The sequence below is a fragment of the Seriola aureovittata genome, chromosome 23, assembly GCF_021018895.1.
Source record: "Seriola aureovittata isolate HTS-2021-v1 ecotype China chromosome 23, ASM2101889v1, whole genome shotgun sequence".
In the NCBI taxonomy this organism is placed as follows: domain Eukaryota; kingdom Metazoa; phylum Chordata; class Actinopteri; order Carangiformes; family Carangidae; genus Seriola; species Seriola aureovittata.
In genome coordinates, this window is record NC_079386.1 from 17629617 (window position 1) to 17653051 (window position 23435).

Here is a 23435-nt window from a genome sequence, read left to right on the forward strand (position 1 = left end):
GATGGTTCGATCTCCCTGTGTGGAGCATGGCGGGGGGCGTTACTATGGTAACGTTGTCGGTGGCAGCAGGCAGTTGCAGGGACACACACGGACTCACACACGCACATACCGAGACACAGAGTGAAGTTGTCTTCTCCGGTGACTGTCCACACACACAAAACGTTACTCCAGTGTTTACGTTGATAACGGAAGCTCACGGCACCGATTAAAGCTTCAAAAGGAATTCCCCTTTAAGGTTAGTGTGTATGTGTGTGTGTGTGTGTGTGTGTGTGTGTGTGTGTGTGTGTGTGTGTTTGTGTGTGTGTGTTTAGAAACTGACCTTTACTGTACATTTCAGCGGACATGAACTCAGCAGGTTGTTGTTTATGTTCTGTAGTGTTTCTGTCACATTTGTGATATTTCACCACAGTGATTTTAATGGTCCATATCACTGTGAGTTTAAAGGGGTGTCATTGTATGTTTAGCTGCCACAACACATGTGATGGGAGATAACTGTCCAGTTACAGCAGTATTTACAGCACTGTTTACACATTAATATTAATTAATTCTTTAATGGTTTTGTTAATATATTTAGAATCAGTTGGTCTTAACTGTTTCTACACCCTCCAGGTAACAGCCTGTAATGGAGCGTTATGAGTCTCTGGGTCTGGTCGGGGAGGGCAGTTACGGCACCGTGCTGAAGTGCCGTCATCGAGACTCCGGACGCCTCGTTGCCATCAAGAAGTTCATGGACTCCGACGATGACAAGATGGTGAAGAAGATCGCCCAGAGGGAGATCAAGCTGCTCAGGGTAAACCTGTCAGTCAGTCCATCACCCAACCAGTCAGTCAGTCAGCCAATCAGTCAATCAAGTCTGAATGAGACTGAAACCTGAGTGAAGGAAAACACAAAAGCAGCCTGTCAATCACAAGACAAACACAACCAAAACAACTCAGAGCGCTATTCTTACATTTAGAAGAAGACAAATCAGCTGCTGCGAGCTAAAATTAGCTTCATTGTTCATACAAGGTTGTAGGTGAATTTGCGTCAAGTTAAAAATTCTTTAATAAAACATGAGACATACAGTCAGAGTAACCAGGTCCAGCTTTAAATTCACAAATGCTTATTTCTCCGCTCTCGTCTCTCTCGCCCATAAAGCAACTGCGTCACGGCAACCTGGTGAACCTTCTGGAAGTGTGGAAGCGCCGTCGCCGCTGGTATCTGGTGTTTGAGTTTGTGGAGCGGACACTCCTGGACGATTTGGAGCTAAACCCAAGTGGACTCAACCTGAACGCCAGCCGCCAGTATCTGTACCAGATCCTGAGGGCTGCAGCCTTCTGCCACCAGCAAAATGTGAGGACACGCAATGAAGCATTCGTCCAAACACCTCACCAGACTTTTAGGTCTTCCTCTCCAGGTCTTCAAATATGGCTAGCAGATGAAGGATTACAGACTTTAGCTCGTTCTTCGTCTCTTTCCCACACAGATCATCCACCGTGACATTAAACCAGAGAACATCCTCATCTCTCAGGAGGGCGTGGTCAAGCTGTGCGATTTCGGATTCGCCCGCACCATGGCGTCGCCTGCTGAGGGCGGCGTCTACACCGACTACGTAGCCACTCGCTGGTACAGAGCCCCAGAACTGCTGGTGGGAGACATTAAATACGGAAAGTAAGTGTTTACGTGTAGCCCTGTGGATGTTAGCTCTACGTTGTCTGTTGATAAAAATGTTAACAGGTGTGTGTGTGTGTGTGTGTGCGTGTGTGTGTGTGTGTGTGTGTGTAGACCAGTGGATGTGTGGGCTGTAGGTTGTCTATTATTAGAGATGTTAACAGGTCAACCTCTGTTTCCCGGAGACTCTGACCTCGACCAAATCTACCACATCGTCAGGTGCTTTGGTAAGCAAAAATAGTCCTATATGCTAAATCTCCTTTACAAACCCACTCAACACCATTAAGTTCTCCTTTTTTTCCATAACAGGTAACCTGACTGCTCATCACCAGGAGTTGTTCTACAGGAATCCTGTCTTTTCTGGAGTCAGGTTGCCAGAATGTTACGGCCAAGTCCCACTGCGGCAGCGCTTCCCTACAATCACATCCACTGCCATAGACTTGGCACAGGTACAATTTAGTTTATATAGTTAATTGACTGAGAGTAAGACTGTGTAACTTTTGCTTAGTGGCAAAGGCAACAGCAGCCTCTGGTGGCAGACAGTGTAATTACAGGATGATGGCGTATTAAATTCTATCATTCTCCCACTCCGAGTGGTAAAGGGTACCGGAACAGAGAGGAGAGGAAACACTGAATGAATAATAAACGTTATGAGCCACGTCGTCTTCAAATACAAATACAGTTTACCAGCTGCTAGTATGTAGCTTAGCTCTGTTCATGACCTGCTAGGTTTTAAATACAGTAAGAGCGATGGAATACAGGAACTTAAAAGCTCTGTTGATTAAAAGCCAAGAGATGTATTGCAAGCTATGAATTTGTTCATTATGTTTAGTCATTTTTAGATCTGAAGTAAGACATATCAGAATCGGTAACACCTTTCTGTCATCGCTTTCAGAGCTGTCTCCAGATGGACCCAGAAAGACGGGCTCAGTGTTCAGAACTGCTAGAACATCCTCTGTTCACACAGGACTCTTTCCACATCAGGTATCTTTGTGTTTGTAGTTTAACAGACAATTCAACAATTGTCATGAACAGATTATTTTTACAGAGCAACTAACCTAATCGAATACTCTGTTAAGGTTTAAGAGAGTATTTAGCAACATTTCATAGTCTGCTAACTCTCCCCTTGGACAACAAGCGGATAGCATGAATCAACCCTTTGACTGTTGGGTAGCCTCCGTAAGCAATTTACTAAACTGCTGCATCTATGTTATCTATGTATCTATACAGGTTTTTAAATGAGCTGAATGCCAAGATCCAAAAGGACATCAGGGAAAACTCTATCCTTCCCAAAATAACCAAAACCCCAAGACGAGAAAAGGATGAAGGAAATGAGAGAAACCAAAGAGGCAAAGAAAAGAAACAGCTGGAAGATCTGGATGAGAAAGTTAACAAGGAAAAGGAGAAGAAAGACAAGAAGGAAGAAGAGAAGACGGAGAAAACAAAAGGAAAACAACCTTCGAAGCTTTCTAAAACTATTCGGAACATCTCTGAACCTTTGATGTCCACCAAACAGTCCAAGACATTAGGTGCTAAGGTAGTCAATAATGTAGCAAGGGCTTCAGTGGCCATGAAAAGTGAAACAGGAAAAGCCACTGGTGCAGGGTTAATGAAGGAACTTGAGATTTCTAAATCAGGTAAAACCCTTTCTTCTAATTCGTCAGAAGGTACAAGGACCATAACGGGTCTGAAGAACGATAACACAGTGGTAGCTAAACCTAAACATGGGAAAGTTGCTTCTGTAGAACCAAGGGAAGACCATTTAAAAAGTACAAAGAAGACAAAAGATATAGATTCCAGTAGTTTGCATTCTAGTGGCTCAGACACAACTGTGTCAAGTAGGACTGAGAAAAATGTGATGGACATCTGTGGATCTTCTAAATCGATGCTAAATCAGGAGTATGGGAAAAGCTGGAACAATGCAAAAAAGGAAGTGCCCAAAATGTCTAAAAGCGCAACCACTGACCATCCAAATATGAGTTCATCTTCAAAAGCCTTGTTGGAATCAAAGGTCAATCGAACAGACTCAAGCTTGGCATTGCAAGCGTGTCAGCCATCAAGCAATGACCACACTACCCTAATTATCCCTTCTGTTACCAAGCTATGCAAGATGACCACTACTTCGGAGCATCAGGCACGAGACCCAGAGCAAAGACAGATGTCTGAATGTTCAAAAGTTTTGACGTCAAACCCCAAGCTGTCAAAGGCTACCTCAAACTCTGACTCAGAAATGACCAAAACCAACATGTCTTTGTCCATCAACCCATCAAAGACTCGGATTTCAGATCTTTCAACGCAGTCCTTCAAAGTTTTTATCGACACCAGTCCTGCACACAGCACTACAACACTGCCCAAAGGAGTATCAAATCCAAAGTTGTCCAAAACTGTCCTGACTTCAATTGCTAAACCCACAAATGACATCACATGTTTATCCAACAAACCTTCAAAGGACTTTCAGAAAGACAGGGAACTTACAGAAGTATCAATCAAAACCAAAACTCAGCAGGATAGTTTTAATACTTCATATGAGGTTATTAAGGAGGATCACGGAAACTTGAAGCTAAGACCAGCAACCAAAGCAGCAGGAAAGCACATACCAGTATCCCATGCTTCTGGAAAAAATCACAAAGAGGATCCCGAATCCTCAGAGCCCTCCAGTGTCCATCAGCAGACAACTCTCCAACTTAAGATCAGTCCAGAATCCAGACCAACATCAGCCTCCATACTGAGTGAAATCCCTAAAACCAACACCCTCAAAGTCTCAGATAAAGAGAACAGAGAGGATTTAGCACTTTCCCTGTCCACCAGTGCAAGAACCAAGACTTTAGTAAATCAATCCTCAAAGGTTTCTGGAAGCTCAAGCCCTAAAATAAAGAACGACAGCAGTGAAGTTGAATCCTTGAAACACACTCACTCCAGATCTTTTATTGGACAATCTCAAGCAAAGGTTGGGTCTTTTAGCAACTACAGAATGTCCACCACAACACTGTCCACAAGGACTCAGAAAACTAAATTTCTTACAGAGACAAGGAAGACAAATAGTAAGCCAGAAAGGAATGACACAACTCCAGACCACAGAGCTTCAAAGAGAAGCTTCGTCCTACACAGCACTGATACCACAGACCTTAATGAGTCTGATTTCAGTGTACCCCATTCCTCTCCGCCTCCTCCACCTCCTCCTCCCTCCTCCACTCCTCTCCTCCTCCCTCCTTCCTCAGCAACCCTTATCCCCACCTTCTCTGTCGTCAATGCCAACAGCCCAGCCGCCAGTGATCATCATACCCTCGGGGCCGGTTTCCATCCTGGGAGCCACAGCCTTAGGTACTAAAGTTCCCACAATTCAGCTACTAAAATGACTTGGCCCTGAGACAATATCAAACCTCGCCCCAAAGACCCCAACGATAAAGTACAACCACACAAGCTAGCTAGCATCTGATTAATGAAGCAGTACTGATTAACCACTTTGCTTTGATGCAAGAAGCCTAGTCAAAAACTAAGCTAGCACTAGCTGGTGTATGTCCTGAGCTGTTGTTGTCACTCCTAGTGTGGATTTTAATTGTCCAGTGAAATTCTAACATGCACATTAACTCATTAATTGTTTAGTAGCTTCTATATTTTCGGTCCGAACCAGTAGTCACAAAAAATGTTCCTGAACTCTGCCTAAAGTTGTCGTACCTGTGTGAAGCCTGTTTCATCCTTGATTATCAACTAATGTGTGTTTTGACACGTGGTAGGACGCTCTGTGTGTGTATTACAGGTGTATAGACAAGCCAAGGCATCACGGTGGCGTCTATAGTCGACTGGCCCAACAGTCTCTGTCGAGTCACATTACAGCATCGATAACAGCACAGGTAACAGCATGCATGTTTTTCTTGTGTACAACAGAGTTAGAATTTAAAGTGTTCTCTCTAAACTCTCCTTTCAGGTGTCAGATAAGAGTCTGATCAGCGAGCGCTCATTCCTGTCTGATCGCTGTAACCTTGGTAACAGCGGTGGCGTTGCCGTGGCCAAAAGGAAATCAGACATCCATTTCCCAGATCTAAGAAGCTCGGTGCTACCAGAGCTCAGAGGAAGAGATGGTATGCACAAAAACACAAACACACATCTTAGTTTCCACTTTTAACATTAGCGCCCCCTTTAGGCTAACTACGGTTCCAATCCAGGTTTTTTTAAGCTTTGACAGGTGTTGATTGATAGTGTGTCAACACCTCACTCTGCAGAAAAAGTTTCAGCTTTGCTGGGTCTTTACATCAAACTAAACTTTCCCACAATCAGAAATATGCATGAAAGCGCCACCAATTAAACACATTGTTATCCAACAATTCTTATTTATGAATTAAAAACATGTTACAACATGAGAAAAATAATGACAAATTAATGGAATATGAGTGCGACTGTTGTGGATCTTCTTTTGTGGTCAACATATAAGTGGATGTATATATTCCTGAGTTGTAACGCCGTACAAATTATTTATCTATTGACCCTAACTGTTGAAACACCAAATACATGTTTTCCCAGGCAAACACAACAAAGGCGTCACCAAGGATCAGAGGAAAGACAAACAGCCAGTTCCCTCCGTATCGCCATCAGAACCACGGCAGCTCGGACACAACAGTACTGACAGACGCCACACACACACACACCAAAACACACGTCCTAACACGACTCTCTGAACACAGATTCCTTCATTTGGACTCATCGCTGTAAACCTCAACATCAACAGTGCTGACCTCGCCTAAATAAAAAGATGCATTACATTCGTCCTTATCCCGTTCATTCATTTAGCGTTAGCGGTGGCTACATTTCGCTAATATGAAGAACCAGCTGTTCCATTTCCACCTGGTTTATTGATACAGGAGCATCTTTAGTCAAACAACAGATGGATAATGTGTGAAAATTTTAATAACGGCAGTTAAATAATAGTTTTTGTTTTATTATATTACAAATTTGAACCCAGTAAACAGGTCGTTCATATGTAAATACATTAAAAAGAAGATTGTTTGCGTTGGTAAAGTTTCCTTTTTACAGCACAATAATTAATATCTACAACATACTAAATATTTACTGATATTAAAACAGTGATGCAGCTACAACATTAACAAAACTGTTTAACTTTTCCATTAATCTCTCAGTTTTGCATAAAAACAAAAAAATACAAAAATTGATGATGTCATTTTAAGACTCGTCACTAGAGTCTGAGGAAAACGAACCTACGTTCCACCGGTTCACGACTGTTCTCTTTGGCAACTTTGCCAGTACTTCGTCGCTTTCTGATGACAGCCCTCCTATTGGCTGAGACATAAACCTGTTGAATCCTGGGAGAGAACCGGCTGCACGTCGTCTGCTATTGGTCAGGAGGTAGTGGAGGAGGCGGGCTGCAGGGTTGGGGTGGTTGTTAGCGATTGGTCCTGCTGGAGCTGGGCGTGGCCTGACTGGTGCTCCCGTGTCTTTGGTCTTTGGTTTCTTTGGCGGCAAGTGCTTTAAGTAAAGAAAAGACATTTAAAACACAATGAAAAGGAAAGTTGAATCAATTAAAGTAGAATAAATCAAGTAAACAACCTAACACTATATATGAGTTTAAACAAAACAACTTCTAATCTGATGCATAGATACCTTCCTGGTGATGGGTGGAGGTGGGGCTGTTGTTGTGGTGGTGGTGGTGGTGGTGGTCGGGGGGCCCGGCGTGGGGCCCGGCGGGGGGCCCGGCGTGGGGACAGGAAAAATCCTGCAGGTGTCGCCCACAGCAGAACCATCGATCTCTGGAGGCTCAAAGTCTGAAACACTGGACAGGGGCCGAGCTGATGGAGGGAAATATCACCATGGATCAGTGGCCGATACAAAGTTAACAACAGGAGTCATCTGCTAACATCTGCTAACATCTGCTAACATCTGCTAACATCTGCTAAGTCACGATAGATAGATAGATAGATAGATAGATAGATAGATAGATAGATAATAGAATAATAATAAAAAACAAAAACACAACATAAGAAGTTTAGATTTTTAACAGTAAAAAATAAATAATTAATAATAATAAAGAAATAAAAATAATAATAATTAAATATGCATAGTATTAGATATAGATGTGATGTAATGTGGATAGAAACAGAGCTGCTATTTGAACATGATGTCATAAAAATTATAAAATTTTGATCATAATTATTGGTAAAAAAAAAAAAAAAACTCAATTGTGAGAAATGTCATTACTTTTTGACATTTTGCAGACGAAGCAATTAATAAACCAGAAAAATAATTAATATATTAATTGATAATGAAACTGTAATCACCCTATAGGATATTGATGGATTCACTGTCTTAAAGACACAGTATCTTATTAAAAAAACCTTTGTATTCCTAATTAAAATCTTGTAGCAGTTTCCTTCACGCTGTCCGAGGTCAGCAGGTGCTGTGGTCGTATGTCTGCGTGCATTAAGGCGTCTGTGCTGCCATGTGATCTCTCAGTCTGCGTTGCATTTTTTATGATGACAGGTCGAAGGTGTGTTTTTCTTTTGTCTCAGTCTTTTGTTTCCTGCAAAACTGCCGTGAAGACAACACGCTAACAAATAAATAATCACAGAGGTGCAATTATTCCAGCTGATCAGATTAAAACAAGCGTAATCGAACTCACCGTGAGTCAAGTGGAAGCTCTGAACTCTGAGGAGGAGGAGGAGGAGGAAGGTGGACAGACCTGTCAACCTGCAAGACATGACTTTGTAGATGCAGGCAGCAAATTAGAGGATAAAGACGAAGGAGGACAGACTGCGGACTGACTGAGGAAGACGTGAGATGAGGAAGGTGAAGCAGGATAAAAAGGGAGGGAAGGACTGAAGAGGAGGGAGGAGAGGGGAACAGATGGATAATGTCTAGACTGAAAGGTTTTGTCAGGGTTTGTGGTTCTGAGTTGCGTCACGGTGAAACTCTGTTAATCATCGCTGCTTTTTAAAACTTTATTCCTTTGGTGAAGGTTTACAGAGAAACAGCCTGAGTCACAGGAACACACGTTTCACACCGTCCTCACATGTCCTGAAAATCAATTTCCATCCCTTTCTACTACTTTTTATTCCTCATTCATCTCTTTTTTTCAAAGTAAAACGGAGTGTTGTTTAGACTTGGACATTAATTAATAGATTCATTTTTCGTCTGTCTAGACATTTTCTGACCAACAAAAAACTGGAAGGAAAAGGCACAAACCTCAGTTTTACTTCATCTCTAACCACTATTATGAAATGTTTCGATAGCATTGAGATCAGTTTGCTGATCACATGGAGCCGATCGTTGAGATGTTTTGATGATAAAATGTCTGAAAAATGTCCTTCACAGTTTCCTGAAGTTTCAGGTGACGTCTTTAAATATCTTTTCTTTGGCCCAAACCCAAAGATACTCAGTTTAGTTCAATATACAAAGATTTTATACATAATGGGACTTTTAATATAATGTATGATCAAGAAACTGGCTCAGCTTTAAATGTTTATCTCACCTTGACATCAGCTGTTACACCTGGAGTTTCCCTGCCACATGTTTTAATCCTTCTTACTGTCTCTCCAAACCTTATAACAGCAGATTGTGTAATATTATTCCAGCGCAGATCAGTGAAGCATCAAACCACTAAGCTTCTCTTGATTATTCTCAAAACACATCGTGTTCATAAAGTATGATGCAAAGAGAAATCATCACCAGGCTGCGGTTTAGTTTGTCTAGGATCCAGTCTGGACTTCAGTACCTGGAAAAGCAGAGGGAAGTAACTTAAGAACAATTTTTACTTGAGTATTTCCATTTTTTGCTTCTTATATTTCAGTGCTTTGCTCAAGGTCGCATTGAACTGTTTATGGAAACGTTTACACACACACACACCAACACAAAGGTGTGTGTCTACCTCTCTACCTGTGTCCCTCCAGCCTTTACTGGTGTTACTCAAGAGGAACCAGAGATTTCCTAACATCACACACACACACACACACACACTGTGACTGTTTATAGCCTTGGTTGCTATGGGAGCAAGTGTCTGCTTACATACACACACCTACTGTACAGTCAGTGTGTGTATATGTGTGTGTGTGTGTGTGTGTGTTCATGATCCTCTCCCATTATCTTGTCTTATCTAAACAAAAGGCAGATTGTTTGTAACAGTGATGTAATGTGAGCAGATATAAAGGCATTTTCGGTTTTTATTAATGAACAGTATACGACATATTTTATATTATTACAGCTGCATTTTACAGTATTTTCCTTCATTATCTGTTTATACAGAAACCTCCAATTATATATAAACAGTTTTATCTGCTGACCACATTATTGCGTTGTAATCATAAAGTCATGTTTGGTAAAAGAGCTTTGACTTAGAGTCCACCTATACTGGCTTTTTATTTTGAGCTTATGGAGATGCAACAGTTAATCAAGTAACTGATTAATATACAATTAACAAGCAAATAAACTCCCCTCAACTCTGTTGAAGGCCACAGCCTCAGAGCTCAGTTTGACATGGGCGTCTATGGGAGCTTTGGACCGCCCTCTCTGCACTTTGGGGGGGATTTCCTCAAAAACCGTAAGAGGTATCAGAATGAGACCAGAACTGGGTGATACAGGACAAAAATCTCTACATTTTTGGTATAAAAATTGTCAATGAAGGTTGGGAATTGTGAGATTTAAAAGATTTTGTGAGATTTCTTTTTGAGGAAAACTTTCAGGGATGGCAGTTAGAGTGCACGTATTAAAAAATCTGAAACAGTCTAAAAATGACGCAAAACGTAAACTGCGATTTTGTGAAAACCGTAATAGTTGTCAAAATACCGATTTAACCCAAAAGAGTCTCAAGTCTTGTGACCCGTTTAAGGTTTCAACCATTTTTCTACGTTGAAATATGACGCAGTAGTACAGCTCCAAAGAGGGATGGGTTTGGTCGTTTACCAATTCATTCTCAATGGGAATTCTATCCATTTATGTTGCCATGGTTACTCAAAACCCTAAGAAAAGTCATAGTACACCATTCCCGATCGAGCTGCACGTATTGATATATATATTATCTATGTTTTCTCAAAGTATGTAGGTATGCGGGATAGTTATATAATTTTTCAGTATGTAGAGAATTCTTTTTAATTTTTTCTTTTTGATTTTTTCTTTAAAAAACCTTTGTTTATAGACGAGAAAATTAATCAAGAAATTAATATAATGAAAATAATCACTTTTTTCAACTACACATCATGGTCTTCATCAGTGGATGAAGTTTGCTCAGTTGTCAGAACCTAATCTAAACAACTCCCTCTGCTGATGAAGACTCTGGGATGTGGCTGAAAGCTCATAATTACTATTCCCAGGGTGAAGAATCAACTTTCAAGCTCGATAGAAACAAATGTAAGAATTTTAAATTTGGATGTCACAAATGTGAGCAGGAGAAATTAAGTTTATAAAACTGTCTGAACTTTAAAAATTAACAGAGCTGAAATTCAGAATAAAAATCCAGTATTTTATTTTGTAAAAATTCATAAATATAAAATTCTTGTATTTATGTGAAAATTAAAAAAATCACTTCTGTAAAATGTACAGTGGAAAAATCAGGATACAGTTCAATGAGTTAACACATTACAGTTCTACAGTGTTAGTGAGGAGTGGATAAATTACATATTAATAACTTCTCTATAAACATGAGCATTTATTTTACAAACAAATGATCAGTCGATCTGCGAGATCTCTGCTTCTTATTTTATCACATGAATCAACTTTATGAAATTGAATGAAAATGAACAAATGAACATAGTAAAAAAAAATTAAAGTCATATCTATAAAAGATGTACAACCACAACTACAGCGCCTCCAGCTGCACATAGGTTTAAACCGCATCGTAGATTACATCACCATGGTGACTGTTATGACGATGATGGTGATGGTGAAGGTCTAGGTGAACTTCCTGATGAAGCGCAGTTTGAGGTAAGTGATGATGAGGAAGCAGATGGTCATGATGCCCAGAGCCATGTGGTTCTGCCAAAAGCCCCAGGTGGAGTAATCCACGCCCTGCTCCGTCAGAAACTCATCCCCTGTGCAACTGCAGGCACAGCACAAAGGTTCCCCATTAACCAAATAACCAGATCACTGACTGAGTAACTTACCCATTACAGCACGTAACTATCTGAGTGGCAGCCATTTTTAAAATGTTTAATTTAAGTAACTAACCATCTAACAAACTAACTAACTAAGTTTAATCAACTCAGTGAGAAAGAAACAGGCTCACATTTTAACTAACTAGATAACATACAGCAAAACTTAGGGCTAATAATTTAACTGGTTAACTAATTTAATGCTCAAACCCAAACAATTAATCATGTGAAGTAACTGATTGAGTCACTGACTAAACTAACTAACCAGTTTTCTGACTACAAACAGGAATCTGCTGGGGTGTAATGTGTCATGCTGTCCAGCAGGTGGAGCCGTCACTGTGGCACAAACTACCACGGCGCCAGTGATAATTTTATATCAGTTAAATCAAATTAGAATTCGTCATTAATGTTTAAACTTGATTGTGTATGTGTTTCTTACGCGAGTCCAGGTGGAATGATGCTGGCATTTAACCCGTGACAGAAGTTCAGCCCAGAAAACTCATTAATCTGCAAAGCCTGGAGAGACACAAAGGGACATCACCATCATCCAGTCATACGTCAGAAATATGTTTTTCAATTCCTAGAAATCCAGAAACTCTGCTTTAAAATCTACATAAAAAGTTAAACTAAAGCACTTCCAGTAGAAGAACTAAACATGTAACAATATAAACTCACTGAAGACAACAAATTATTTTTAATTCAATAATACTGAAGAAAGGAAACTGAAGGCAGATTTGGTGGTAGGTGTGTGTACATACACTGAGCCCATATCTTGGTATGCTGAGGTATTTCAACCAAGAGAGCCAGCTGACGATGGAGGGAAGATTCACCAACAAACCTGCAAAGATCTGCAGAAAAAGTGGGAGAGAAAAAGGTTTACACATAAGACGTTAGAGGTATTTATTTATTCAGTGCAACAAATATGAATATGAGATGTTTTTATGGCTTTGTACATGTGCGTTTTTACGTGTTATCTTCATTTTAAACTGAAACTGTCTTCACTTTTGCTCTTTATATCAAAATAACATTTTTCTCTCATAAAACAAACATTGCATTAATAAAAATAAAATAAAGAAAAAACAGATTTAACAATCATAATAATAATGTGGTTTATGGAAAATGCTGCTCAGTTTAAATGGTGTTCAATCATCTTATTTTTTGCCTTGTGAAGCGCTTTATAACATATTTTGCAATATAATGTAAATAGTTATGTTAATAATTATAATGGGAGTTGGAGTTTTCATGTTTCATGGTTTTGGGAATCAGAGTGCTTTTAGGTCTGTGATTGGTCAGATTGGTAGTACTTGATTTGTTACAGAAAGAAGAAAGAAAATGAAATTGTGTCCAATGTAAGTAGCAAACATTAGCATAGCAGAGTAACTAGCTAACACAGTGTTACTTCTCAGGCCAGGTACAGAGGTAAACGCCCTGCTGTCCTCACAAATCGATACATTGTTTCGACAACAAACGTGCAGTTCTAGAATGGAATGTTTGACAGGTGTGGCAACAGTTGCTAGGGGGGGGGGGGGGGGGCGCGGGCTTTAGCAAATATGTGTAAGTGTTAGTGCTGCTGTGTGTGTACGTCACCATCATGAAGACACAGGCGATGGTCATGAAGATGTTGGCGATGGCCACCACCGTCTGGTCGGCTGAGATTGCCAGAGCCATGGCGGTGGCCGTGTAGGCGACCAGCATGACCGTGAACATGAAGAGGAAGAAGGCCTCGACTGTGGGCTTCAGGCCTGCACACACACACATCACAGGAACCAAGGTTATAATCAATCTAAATATAAATCTAAACTGTAAAGTCACCTAAAGTATAAGGCTACAGTTAACAGCTAACTAACTTTGAAATATAAACTCCAGTTTAACAAAATAAAAGCCTGGTCTTAAACAATAATAAAGACATGACAGCAGCAGGAAGCTCTTCAGATTTTATAGCAACAAAAGTGAAATCATGTTCACCGATCATGAAGTACGCCACGCAGCTGAAGACAATGGCGGGGATGGTCCTCAGTGTGATGATGTCAGACAGGATCTTAGACAGGAAGTAGACGGACAGTCTGTAGTAACCGCTGATGTACTCATGACTGTAGAGAAGGAGAGAAAAAGTTTTATCAATAAACCTGATCCAATCTCTTTTAAACCAGGACAAGTTGAAGATAAACAACTATATATTTATGTTTACTCAATCACATTGTGGGGACTCACTTCCCATCAGGGGACTGACTTAACTCTTCACTTCGGGGTATGGTTAGCCTAGCTTAGCATACAGACTGAGAAACGTAAAGTGGATATCTGCATTCCCCAATATGAACTATTCCTTTAACCTCAAAATAAACCAATTTAACCTTGTGGGGACATCAGTTTTGTCCCCAGATGGGAAGTGAGTCCTCACAATGTGACTGAACTAACGGATGTCCTCTAACGTCACTCTCAGAAAGACAGACCATAATAATATTTATTTATTTCCTTTTTTGTTTTTAGAGGTTATTGGATGACTTGAAATTCTTCATACAACACTGCGTCCTCATGAGTGTGTGTTTGTGTGTCAGACCCACATGAAGAGTTTCCTCTCGGAGATGAAGAGTTCAGCCGACGACAGAGAGCTGAAACACTGATTCACTGTGATGAAGAAGAGAGCGCCGAACCTGGAAACACATTATCAATCTGATCAATACACAATCTGATCCGGCACATTATACACATTGTAACGTGTTATACATGATGACAAAACACAAGTAGAGAAGAGTAGAATACCTGTTCTGCATCCCGCTCTGATTCTCCTGGACGTCAAAGAAAATGGCTCCTACGACCAGAGCGAGGAACAAGGTTACAGCTACCTGAACAGAGTGAAAACACAGTCATCAATACTATAATACTACAGTGAATGTGTTTAGATCTGAAGCAATTATGACTTAGTGCTGAAGCCTCAAGTATCTGAAGCTGCAGTTCTTATAGTGGCCACTATGAGCACTCAGCAGTGTTACCTCAGGTGTGTGTTGTTGGACATTTCAATCGACAATCAATTCACTTGTTGTGTTCTCACCTGGGCGACCGAGGTCTGTGGGTTGAGCATGAGGTTGCGGAACGTTCTCTTGAGAACCCATCTGAACTGGGTCAGGAAGCTGGTGTTGTAAGTGATGGTTCTGGAGGCAGCAGTGGTGGTCGTCGGCTTGCCCTGAATTATCCTTTCTGAGAGAGAGACGGTGACAGAGCAACTTCAGGTGTAATGCTCATCAACTCTTTTTTTATATATAATGTTCTGCACATTTTTGTGAACTTCAGCTACAAATATTAGTTAAATTATAATAATAATTATTATTATTCAGGAAATGAAAAATACAAAACGGAATGTAAGAAATAGCAAAAAATTCACATCTAATTCATGATACATTTGATAACAACAACAAAACAAAACAGTAAATAAATGACAATATCCTGAGTGGGAATTAGCTATGAGACAATTTGCTTGATGATGACACATATAATCCAAGAAGAATTTATAAAATAATATGTGTATAATATATCTCTAAATCCAAATGTAGCATCTCTACATCTTTTATTCTCTTGAAAACATGTTGACTGACGCTTGATTACTCATGAGGAGATCGACCCTGTGATCTTCTTGAACCCACCCAGCTCTGCCTTGGTCTGTTTATAGTGCTGACAGCTTCTGTACTCCTCCACCAGCTTCTCCTCGATCCCCCGTCTGGACATTGACACTGAGTCTGAATCTGGACAAAGAAAGAGGCCTTCAGCAAAAAATCCACTCAACTCAAATAAATAAAAGATAAATAAACACTGTGTGGAAATCTTTCTCCCGTCACAACAACAAACCTTCTCTGTCCACGCTGCTGTTGATGACTGCGGTCGAGTCTCCGTTGATGACGTCCAGGAAGAAGTCAGCAGGGTTGTTGTGGGGCTCACAGGTGTATCCTGGGAAATGAAGTTCCAAAGCGGATTATTAACATTACCTTTCACTTCACATCACGTTGTGTCAAAGTTAACCACGTGTTCCTACCGATGTCTGAGAAGTACTCCAGAGCGCTCTGTGCCGGCCCGTGGTAAACCTGACGAACAAGAGTTCATATGAAGACATTAATAAAACGTAGAATAACGACAGGTGAGAGGCCGCGCCGTAACGAACCAACTCAACGTGTAAAACAGTCTCAGGTCGTTCACACAACGTGGTTAACAATTAAAGTCGGAAGTTTAGATGAATTATTAAGACCAAAGATGGCCGCTACAGAACGCATGAGTGACCTGTTTGCCGGTGACCAGCAGGGTGAGGCTGTCGAACAGGCGGTAGATGGAGTATCGAGGCTGGTGGATGGACAGGATGATGGTGCGGCCATTGTTCGCCATCCTGAGGAAACAGGAAGAGAGAGATGATAAATATTCTGTTAACGTAAAGGACGGGTCACCGCTGGTTTCCATTGACAACCGTCTTTTCCTCATCGTAACCAAACAGTTTGGATTGCACAAACCTAAAAACCGTTACCTAGCAACGAGTTCACCAAATCAACATTATATGGTGATAATATGTCAGTGTTGTGTTCTCAGCTTGTTTCTGCTGCCCCCATATGGCTTCAGCCTAGTGTGTGTGTGTGTGTGTGTGTGTGTGTGTGTGTGTGTGTGTGTGTGTGTGTGTGTGTGTGTGTGTGTGTTCACACCTCTTGAGCAGCAGCAGCACAGAGTTAGCGGTGCTGGCGTCGAGCCCCGTTGTGGGTTCGTCCAGGAAGAGGACGGACGGGTCGATGATCAGCTCCATGCCGATGTTCGTCCTCTTCCTCTCGCCGCCCGAGATCCCACGAATCAGCTGGGTGCCCACCTGAACACACACACACACACACACACACACACACACACACACACACACACACACACCTTTACTTACTACCTCTTTTTCATGTGTTTTCTTCTTCTTCCCTCTTTTTTGACCTTTTATCACCTTATTTCTTTTTCCTTCGTCTTTCTTTCTTCACTATTTCCATTTTTTTGGTCCTCTCTTTATTTCCATCTGTTTGTAACTTTATTTCCTTTTTGTCTCATTTTATTGTTCATTTTCTTTTTCTTCTTCTTTCCTTACTCTTTCCCTCTCTTACTCTCTTCTGTATGTTTTTGTCTCCCTTTCTTTCTTTCTCTCTCCCCTTCCCTCCCTCCTCACCCTGGAGTCGGCCACTCGGCTCAGTCCCAGCTCCTGGATCAGTTTGTTGACCTTTTGTTCCTTCTCCTCCTGAGTGACGGAGGACGGGAGACGCAGCGCCGCCGAGAAGCTGAAGTTTTCTCTGACCGTCAGAGTTCCCATCACCACGTCGTCCTGCAGACAAGAAACCATCGACATCTGGATGCACTTTTATTTCAAAGATATCTTTTCATATTTGATCTGTGATCGATTATCGGTATTATCGATTTGACCCTTGACCTTCTTAAACAGTTTGAAGTATCCTGTGTGCGACTGAAACACTCTTGGCCTAAAAAGCTGGTCCTATTGTTGTGTGCAGACTTTTCCTGCCTCGACCAGGAAACTCTCCTGAATCAAAGCTGGCTGCTGTGGGTCTCCTGGCTTCCTGCCCGTCTCACCCACCTGCACCACGTATCCAGACAGACACTTGAAGTTCGGAGGCTGAGGAGCTCCGTCGATCAGGACTTCTCCTGACAGACCGGCCGGGTCCTTCCTGGCTGCCAGAACATCCAGGAACCTGAACCACAAACAGCTCCCATCAACGACTCTTATTTACACATCAGCTCGCCTCATTCATAAAGAAGCTTCAATGAGACACTATGATATAAAACCTTTATTTACACAACAGTGTTGTCCATGACAAGAACAACCATCCATTTTCCTTACATCATCTGATTCAGCAAACCAGCAGGAAGAGTGTTTCCATCCACCTGTTCTTATGCATGTTTTCAATTTACACAAAAAATCAGAGAGAAAAATTTAAAAATATATATATTGCAAAAAGGTTTTTGTGGTGTGTTGATAAAAAAATAAAATGGGACAAAGAGGAAATAGACTTAGTGAAAAGATAACGCCTCACATTAATAGAAACAGAAATATTGTTTAATTGTGTTATGTCTTCTTCTTCTTCACCTGAAGCTTCCTCACCTGTTTATCTCTTATGAACTAATATTCACAGAGTGGATGGAAACACATTAATTCACATTTTCCTTTTGCTAATTTTCTGGAAATTCGTTTTTGAAACCACGCCCACTTCCGTCTGACGAACGCCTCGACGAAGCCTCATCCCTGACCCCATACTGACGGGGCAGTGTCTCATCTAAACTGGGAAGAGTATGAGCAAACACTCACGATGACTTGCCGCTTCCTGTCGCTCCCATGATGGCGTTCAGCCCCGGCTTCATGATCCCACTGAGAGACAGAAAATTTATTATAAATAATATTGTACTTATAAACAAACAAACAAAATATATGTTAGTTCATGAGCTATAGAAGTGATGTCCTGGACAGAGCCAGGCTAGCAGTTTCCCCCCGTTTCCAGTCTTTGTGCTAAGCTAAGCTAACAGCCCACACATTGCTCATATTGCTGACTGTCCCTGTAATTTTCTGTGTTCATCTCTATTGTAATGTTTTTAAATGATGCAGCACTTTCAGTTCTGTGTCTTCAAGGTGACTGTTGGTGAACTTTTTGATCACTTGTGCCGTGTTGTCATATTTTTAAGGAACTGAGATGTTTTTGAGGCTTTTTCCTCCTGCGGTCTGAGAATATATTCATTGTTTGGTTTTGGTGAAGCTGTTTTGCAATAGTTTGATTCATGTTTCGGTGGTTGTGCTGAGAGAACACTTCCCCCTGTCCAACGCATCAGTTATTCAGCTAATTTCACACATGACACTGTTCTGTTTCAACACTGCAACCATGATGCTGCAGTTTTATTCTGCCTCACAGATGATGGTTCTTTCTGTCTTTCTATCCACCTTTCCTTCATATATTTATTTTAATTTACTTATAATATATTTTAAATGAGCTATTTGTAAGTTTTGTTTTGTTTTCTATCACTTCCTTTCTTCTACTGAACTTTGCATGCTAACCAGCTAGCACCGACACGGCCAGACCATCTTGTCACTTTCCGATACCGAGTCACTGTAGCGTCCAGTCAGCTCTGAAGAGGTAGCGCTGCGTGAAGGACGTTTTATAACCTCCTGTCTTGCAAACACAAGATGGCTGAAGCTCTTGCCAAGACTGATAAGTAAACCGCTGTTAATGCTAACGTTGGCTATGTAGCATTAGTGAAAGTTACAGTTGGCTCCTTTAAGTTCTTTTTCAATAAACTGAGTAAATAATAATCATAATAATGATATTTCTGGTGGCAGAGAAGTGATGTTGTTTCTGACCAGTTCAGTTTTTGATCCAACTGTTGAGAAACCTTTTGTCTTTTTGCTGATTGTGACTAACACGGTGACACAACTTCCCCCTGTCAAACGTACGTCAGGTCATTTGTCAGAAAACACATGACACACTGAAACCATGATGCTGCATTTTCATTTGTTACTTTGAGTTTTATTTTCTGTTCTCTTTCTATTAGCAGAAGCATATTGGAGCTTCACTCTCCTTGATGTGTGGCAACATTAAATCTGGGTTTATATCAGATCCGTAAACCAAACCGACTTGGTGAGGTCTAGAAATGTTTCACTGAGAGAAAATCAACGCAGATCTTTAAACTCTGCGTTGTGCACGAAGCCGACAGAGAAAGATAAAGGTCAAAAAGCCCAAATCTTCTCAACAGCTCAATGAGAGAAAAGGCAGGAGAGAATGAGGAGAAGCCAGAGCTGCGTTCACCCACCTCTTCATATTTAACTTACATGTACAAACCAAATGTTTAACTTCCTTCCCTCTCATGATAAGACATGAACAGCTCTTTTCAATCTGGTTTCAGGTATGAGACGCACAGTTTCTTTCCTTACTTCCAAAATATGTTAACCGCTATCTTCCTAAAAAGAATGTGTGACATGTGACTTTACTTGAAGCTGCATTGCTTCGTTTCTCAAAACTAAAACTAAAGGTGAAATCTTTCGGTGCACGATCATAAATGATGGTGATTATAAATAAGCTCTGGGTTGATAGACTGTGAACTTGTCTGTTATGTAAGGAGAAGTTGGCAGACATCGTTCGCACACAACAGATGAACTGAAGCTGTAAACATTTCTATAAAACACTGAATCCTCCTTCAACTTTGACTCAGACTGGTCAATGATTACACGCAAAGAACAATAAAACACCTGTGATACCGCCAGCTGTGGACTGTACTCACGCTAACATGTGCACCGCACTTTGACCTGTTGCATTTTTCATAACAAAAATAATCAAAGACCTTGAACTTTTTCATAACAGAGGGGCTACGAAAGAATTTCAAGGTTTGTGGAGAGACGTTGGTGTTTCAGACACGGACTAAACAATATGACCTCTTGGTGAGTTCTAATAGAAATGTGGTTTGGGGTTTTTTTTGTGAATAATGAGCTTTATGGTTTTTGTTTACTCATTAAAGGATTAAAGTTTAAAAAACAACTAAGTCATTAATATTTGTGTATGGGTGTGATGTACAAGCTGAACAAGCCTCAATAAGAGACGTTTACACTCTAAAAAACAAAACTTTTGCACAAATAAAACCAAAGAATCAGCAATGCTAGTGGCTATGCTAGCAGTGAGCTAAATGCTACCACCAGCTGCTGATGTTTAGCAGGTTTAATGTTTACAATGTTCACCATCTTAATTTCAAGCGTTAGCATGTTTACATTCGCTGATGGGTATGTCTTTAGTTTTGCAGGTACTCGGTCGAAAACCAAAGTGGACAAGTTGAAATTCTGACCTGATGGGGGCGCTAGATGAAAAGTCAGAGGATCACCAAAACTATTACAGGTCATCCTAAGAGGAACGAATGTCCGCACAAAATTTGATGCCTTTGCATCTGATGGCTGTTGAGATATTTCATACCAAAGTGATGGACAGAGCAAATTTCCATCTGTAGAGCTGTGCTGCTAACATGCTGCTAACATGCTGCTAACATGCTGCTAACATGCTGCTAGCATGCTGCTAACATGCTGCTAGCATGGCTGATTCCTCAGAACTACAGAGGCAAAAATCCAAAGTTTAACCGGATTTCTTCAGGTTACGTGAAAACTGAGAGCCGACATATTTCTGTGAATTTAATACCCTGAACTTTCTCACTAAGTCACGTTTGAAAGGTATGGAGGCAGTTCAGCATCCTGCCACTGTGTCTGTTTGTTGATTTAAGCTGAGAGTCATTGTTTTCTGACAAGCTTCTGTATGTATGTGTGTGTCACAGAAGGAAAGTGGGAACCTAAGTCTCCTGACAAAGCAAACTTCCTTCCTTTGCCTCCAGAGATGTGTGTGTATGTGTGTGTGTTTGATCCAACCAGGCCTTGATCGTGTCACGTTGGCCTCCCAGGTGAAATCCTGTCAGCACGTAGACAAACTAACACAATAACTATAAACTGCACAGCCTCAGTTTTTACCGAACTCGGGGCTCAAACTTTCCGTCACCTGAAGGCTGAAATGGGTTTTTACATCTTTCTCTTTAGGTGTGTAGAGAAGGTGATTTTGGAACTGATTTCAACACATTTAAAATGACTAAAGTAATCACCAATATCAGTGAATTTGGTCAATATTGGTCAAAAGAACTTTTGGCAATTTGAGGGCATCACATTGGTTTGGGAATTTTGATAGGCATATATCATAAATTCTTTATATTTCTGAGACTGAAGTATTGATCAGAAAAATAATCAGTTGCTGTCCTACAATCACCAATTAGCATAATAGTATAAGAAATGTGGTCTTCTTTGTTCTGGTTTGCCCATATTTTTATTCTAATCACTGCACAAGTTAATGTCAAATAATAATATGGTAGCATTTTCATTTTTGGACCAAACGACAAAGTGAGTTTGGTGACACATATTGATCCTTGAGCCATAGTTTTAGAAACATCAGTGTACTCACTTGAGGTCGATGAGGATGTCTTTGGTCGTAGCTTTCTTCCTGCAAAGACAGTTTCCTCCCTGCGTCACCTTGTAGTGAATATTGTGGAAGCTAACAGTGGCGCCGTGCCGCTGTTGGCTCGAACCTGCAGACTGAAAAACAATGAATTCACAATAAAACCACAAATACACCGACATATTTCTAAAATGTCTGGTATTAGCATTAAGAAAGTAAGACGGCGTGAAGGTACCTGATGTTTTGAGGCTCCATTGAAATGGGACTCCATCGTCTCTCAGGTCTCCGATGTCCTCTACCTCGCTCCTCCTGAACACAAAACGCTAAAGAAACATTTTATTGTTACAACAAGACACTAAACACCTCTTATAGAAAGCAAGTCATTTTAAAGCTAAAAAAGTAAATTAAAATGTGTTTTTGTCTGCTTTAAAGTAAGATGCTAATGTCAGCAAACCTTTAACCTGAGATGCTAACGTTAGCAAACAAGATACTAACATTAGCAAACCTTTAACGTAAGAGGCTAACAATAGCAGACCAAGTTAGCTAGCTTATGAAGTACAATAGTAACCAAGCTTTACTTCCAAAGCCAATGACCTTATTAAGAGTTGACTACATGTTAGAAAAAGACACAGCCACTCTGCTAGCCGGTCCTGAATGCTATATCAGGGTTTAAGCTAACGTTAGTGGCTCTTCCCAAATTTATTGGCCAGTCCTCATACTAAAAGCCTTTTCTCATACAATAAAACTATGTATATGATTTTTTATAATATTAAACCAGTATATTTATCTTGCTAATGCCTTTCCGAAACCTTTACAAAAATTACACACGTTTGGTTTATAGTTTGGGTTCAGGTTCAGAAAAGACTGTGGACATGGTTTAAAGAAACCAATGTTGACTGTTGTTAGACGACAATATGCAAACAGCACTTTGATGCTCTAACAGTACAACCACATCCCACTGTAAGATTTTGGCATTTAGACATTCGAGAAAACAAAGTGTTGTTTTTCTGGTAACTGCAGTTTCCGCCTTTGACTGGTTACTAATTATTTTGCTGATGTGCAAATTGAGGATCAGTCTGCTACGAAGCTGCTGAAAATCAATCAAAACAAAAGGTCTAAAATTCCTGCATTCTTTAAGTGCAAATATTGTGTTTGTCTAAAAGTCCCATGTCCAGCATCAGTCGGGTGTTTTGCTGTTTGTAATTACACCAATCATCATTCAAATTTGCCTCATATTTCTGTTCTACTCTTCAGTCAAAGAAGCGTTATAATCTCTCTTGAACCTGATGTAAAGATAAAAACCAGAGTTCATCTCTTACCTGCTGTAGACTGAAATAAAATCCCTGTGAAAAACCGAAATCCAAAACCCAGGACACTGACCAGGAGAGTGTGTTTACACTGACTCCAGAGATCAATGTGTGTGTGAGGAAGCGGTTTGTTGAGTGTGTGTGTTATAAGCCGAGTTTTATGAGTGAGGGCATGATAAGAGAAGTGGGGAGAAGGGCAGCTGACAGAGCGTGACTCACTCTCTCTCTCCTCCAGCTGGACGTAGTATCTGAGTCTGTATTTCAGTTACTCAGTGTGAAGTAAGTTCTGCATTGAAAATCTTCCTTAGTCTAGTAACAACTACTTGTTATGCAAAGTGTCTCCTCACATAGTTTTATATATGTTTCCAAAATTAGTCATTTTTGTTGTGGGTCATCAAAGTGGAGCTGATTTTAAA

General features: G+C 40.6%; 2 protein-coding genes across 3 annotated transcripts; one reads left to right on the forward strand and one right to left on the reverse strand.

The window, feature by feature from the left end:
- Positions 1–622: 622 nt before the first annotated feature.
- LOC130164079 (extracellular signal-regulated kinase 7-like) lies at positions 623–7275 on the forward strand. The gene is made up of 10 exons (XM_056368508.1): positions 623–790; positions 1138–1332; positions 1466–1650; positions 1765–1877; positions 1960–2099; positions 2546–2634; positions 2881–4971; positions 5408–5501; positions 5576–5729; positions 6169–7275. The coding sequence occupies exons 1-10, from the start codon at positions 623–625 to the stop codon at positions 6321–6323; spliced, it is 3384 nt and encodes a 1127-aa protein (XP_056224483.1). The 3' UTR covers positions 6324–7275.
- Positions 7276–11096: 3821 nt separating this feature from the next.
- Positions 11097–23175, reverse strand: abcg2a (ATP-binding cassette, sub-family G (WHITE), member 2a). 2 transcript variants are annotated; one of them, XM_056368366.1, is made up of 19 exons: positions 23032–23175; positions 21948–22035; positions 21719–21849; positions 18058–18117; positions 17329–17443; positions 16909–17061; positions 16415–16572; positions 16005–16107; positions 15763–15811; positions 15579–15677; positions 15377–15475; positions 14788–14933; positions 14499–14581; positions 14300–14389; positions 13704–13828; positions 13326–13480; positions 12497–12586; positions 12178–12254; positions 11097–11686 (listed from the first exon to the last, which is right to left on the reverse strand). In XM_056368366.1, exons 2-19 carry the CDS (start codon positions 21981–21983, stop codon positions 11539–11541), a joined length of 1917 nt encoding a protein of 638 aa, XP_056224341.1. In that variant the 5' UTR covers positions 21984–22035; positions 23032–23175; the 3' UTR covers positions 11097–11538. The 2 variants fall into 2 exon arrangements, with proteins under 2 accessions (XP_056224341.1, XP_056224342.1); XM_056368367.1 differs by having other exon boundaries at positions 21948–22021; positions 23032–23164.
- Between the last annotated feature and the right edge of the window lie 260 nt (positions 23176–23435).

Coding starts and splice junctions, on each gene's coding strand:
- LOC130164079 (XM_056368508.1), top strand. CDS start 623: ATGGAGCGTTATGAGTCTCTGGGTCTGGTCGGGGAGGGCAGTTACGGC. Junction 2,635..2,880: donor CAGGACTCTTTCCACATCAG/GTATCTTTGTGT, acceptor GTATCTATACAG/GTTTTTAAATGAGCTGAATG. Junction 5,502..5,575: donor CAGCATCGATAACAGCACAG/GTAACAGCATGC, acceptor CTCTCCTTTCAG/GTGTCAGATAAGAGTCTGAT.
- abcg2a (XM_056368366.1), bottom strand. CDS start 21,983: ATGGAGTCCCATTTCAATGGAGCCTCAAAACATCAG. Junction 12,587..13,325: donor TCGCCTGTGTCTTCATGATG/GTGACGTACACA, acceptor CTTTTTCTGCAG/ATCTTTGCAGGTTTGTTGGT. Junction 11,687..12,177: donor ATCATTCCACCTGGACTCGC/GTAAGAAACACA, acceptor CTGTGCCTGCAG/TTGCACAGGGGATGAGTTTC.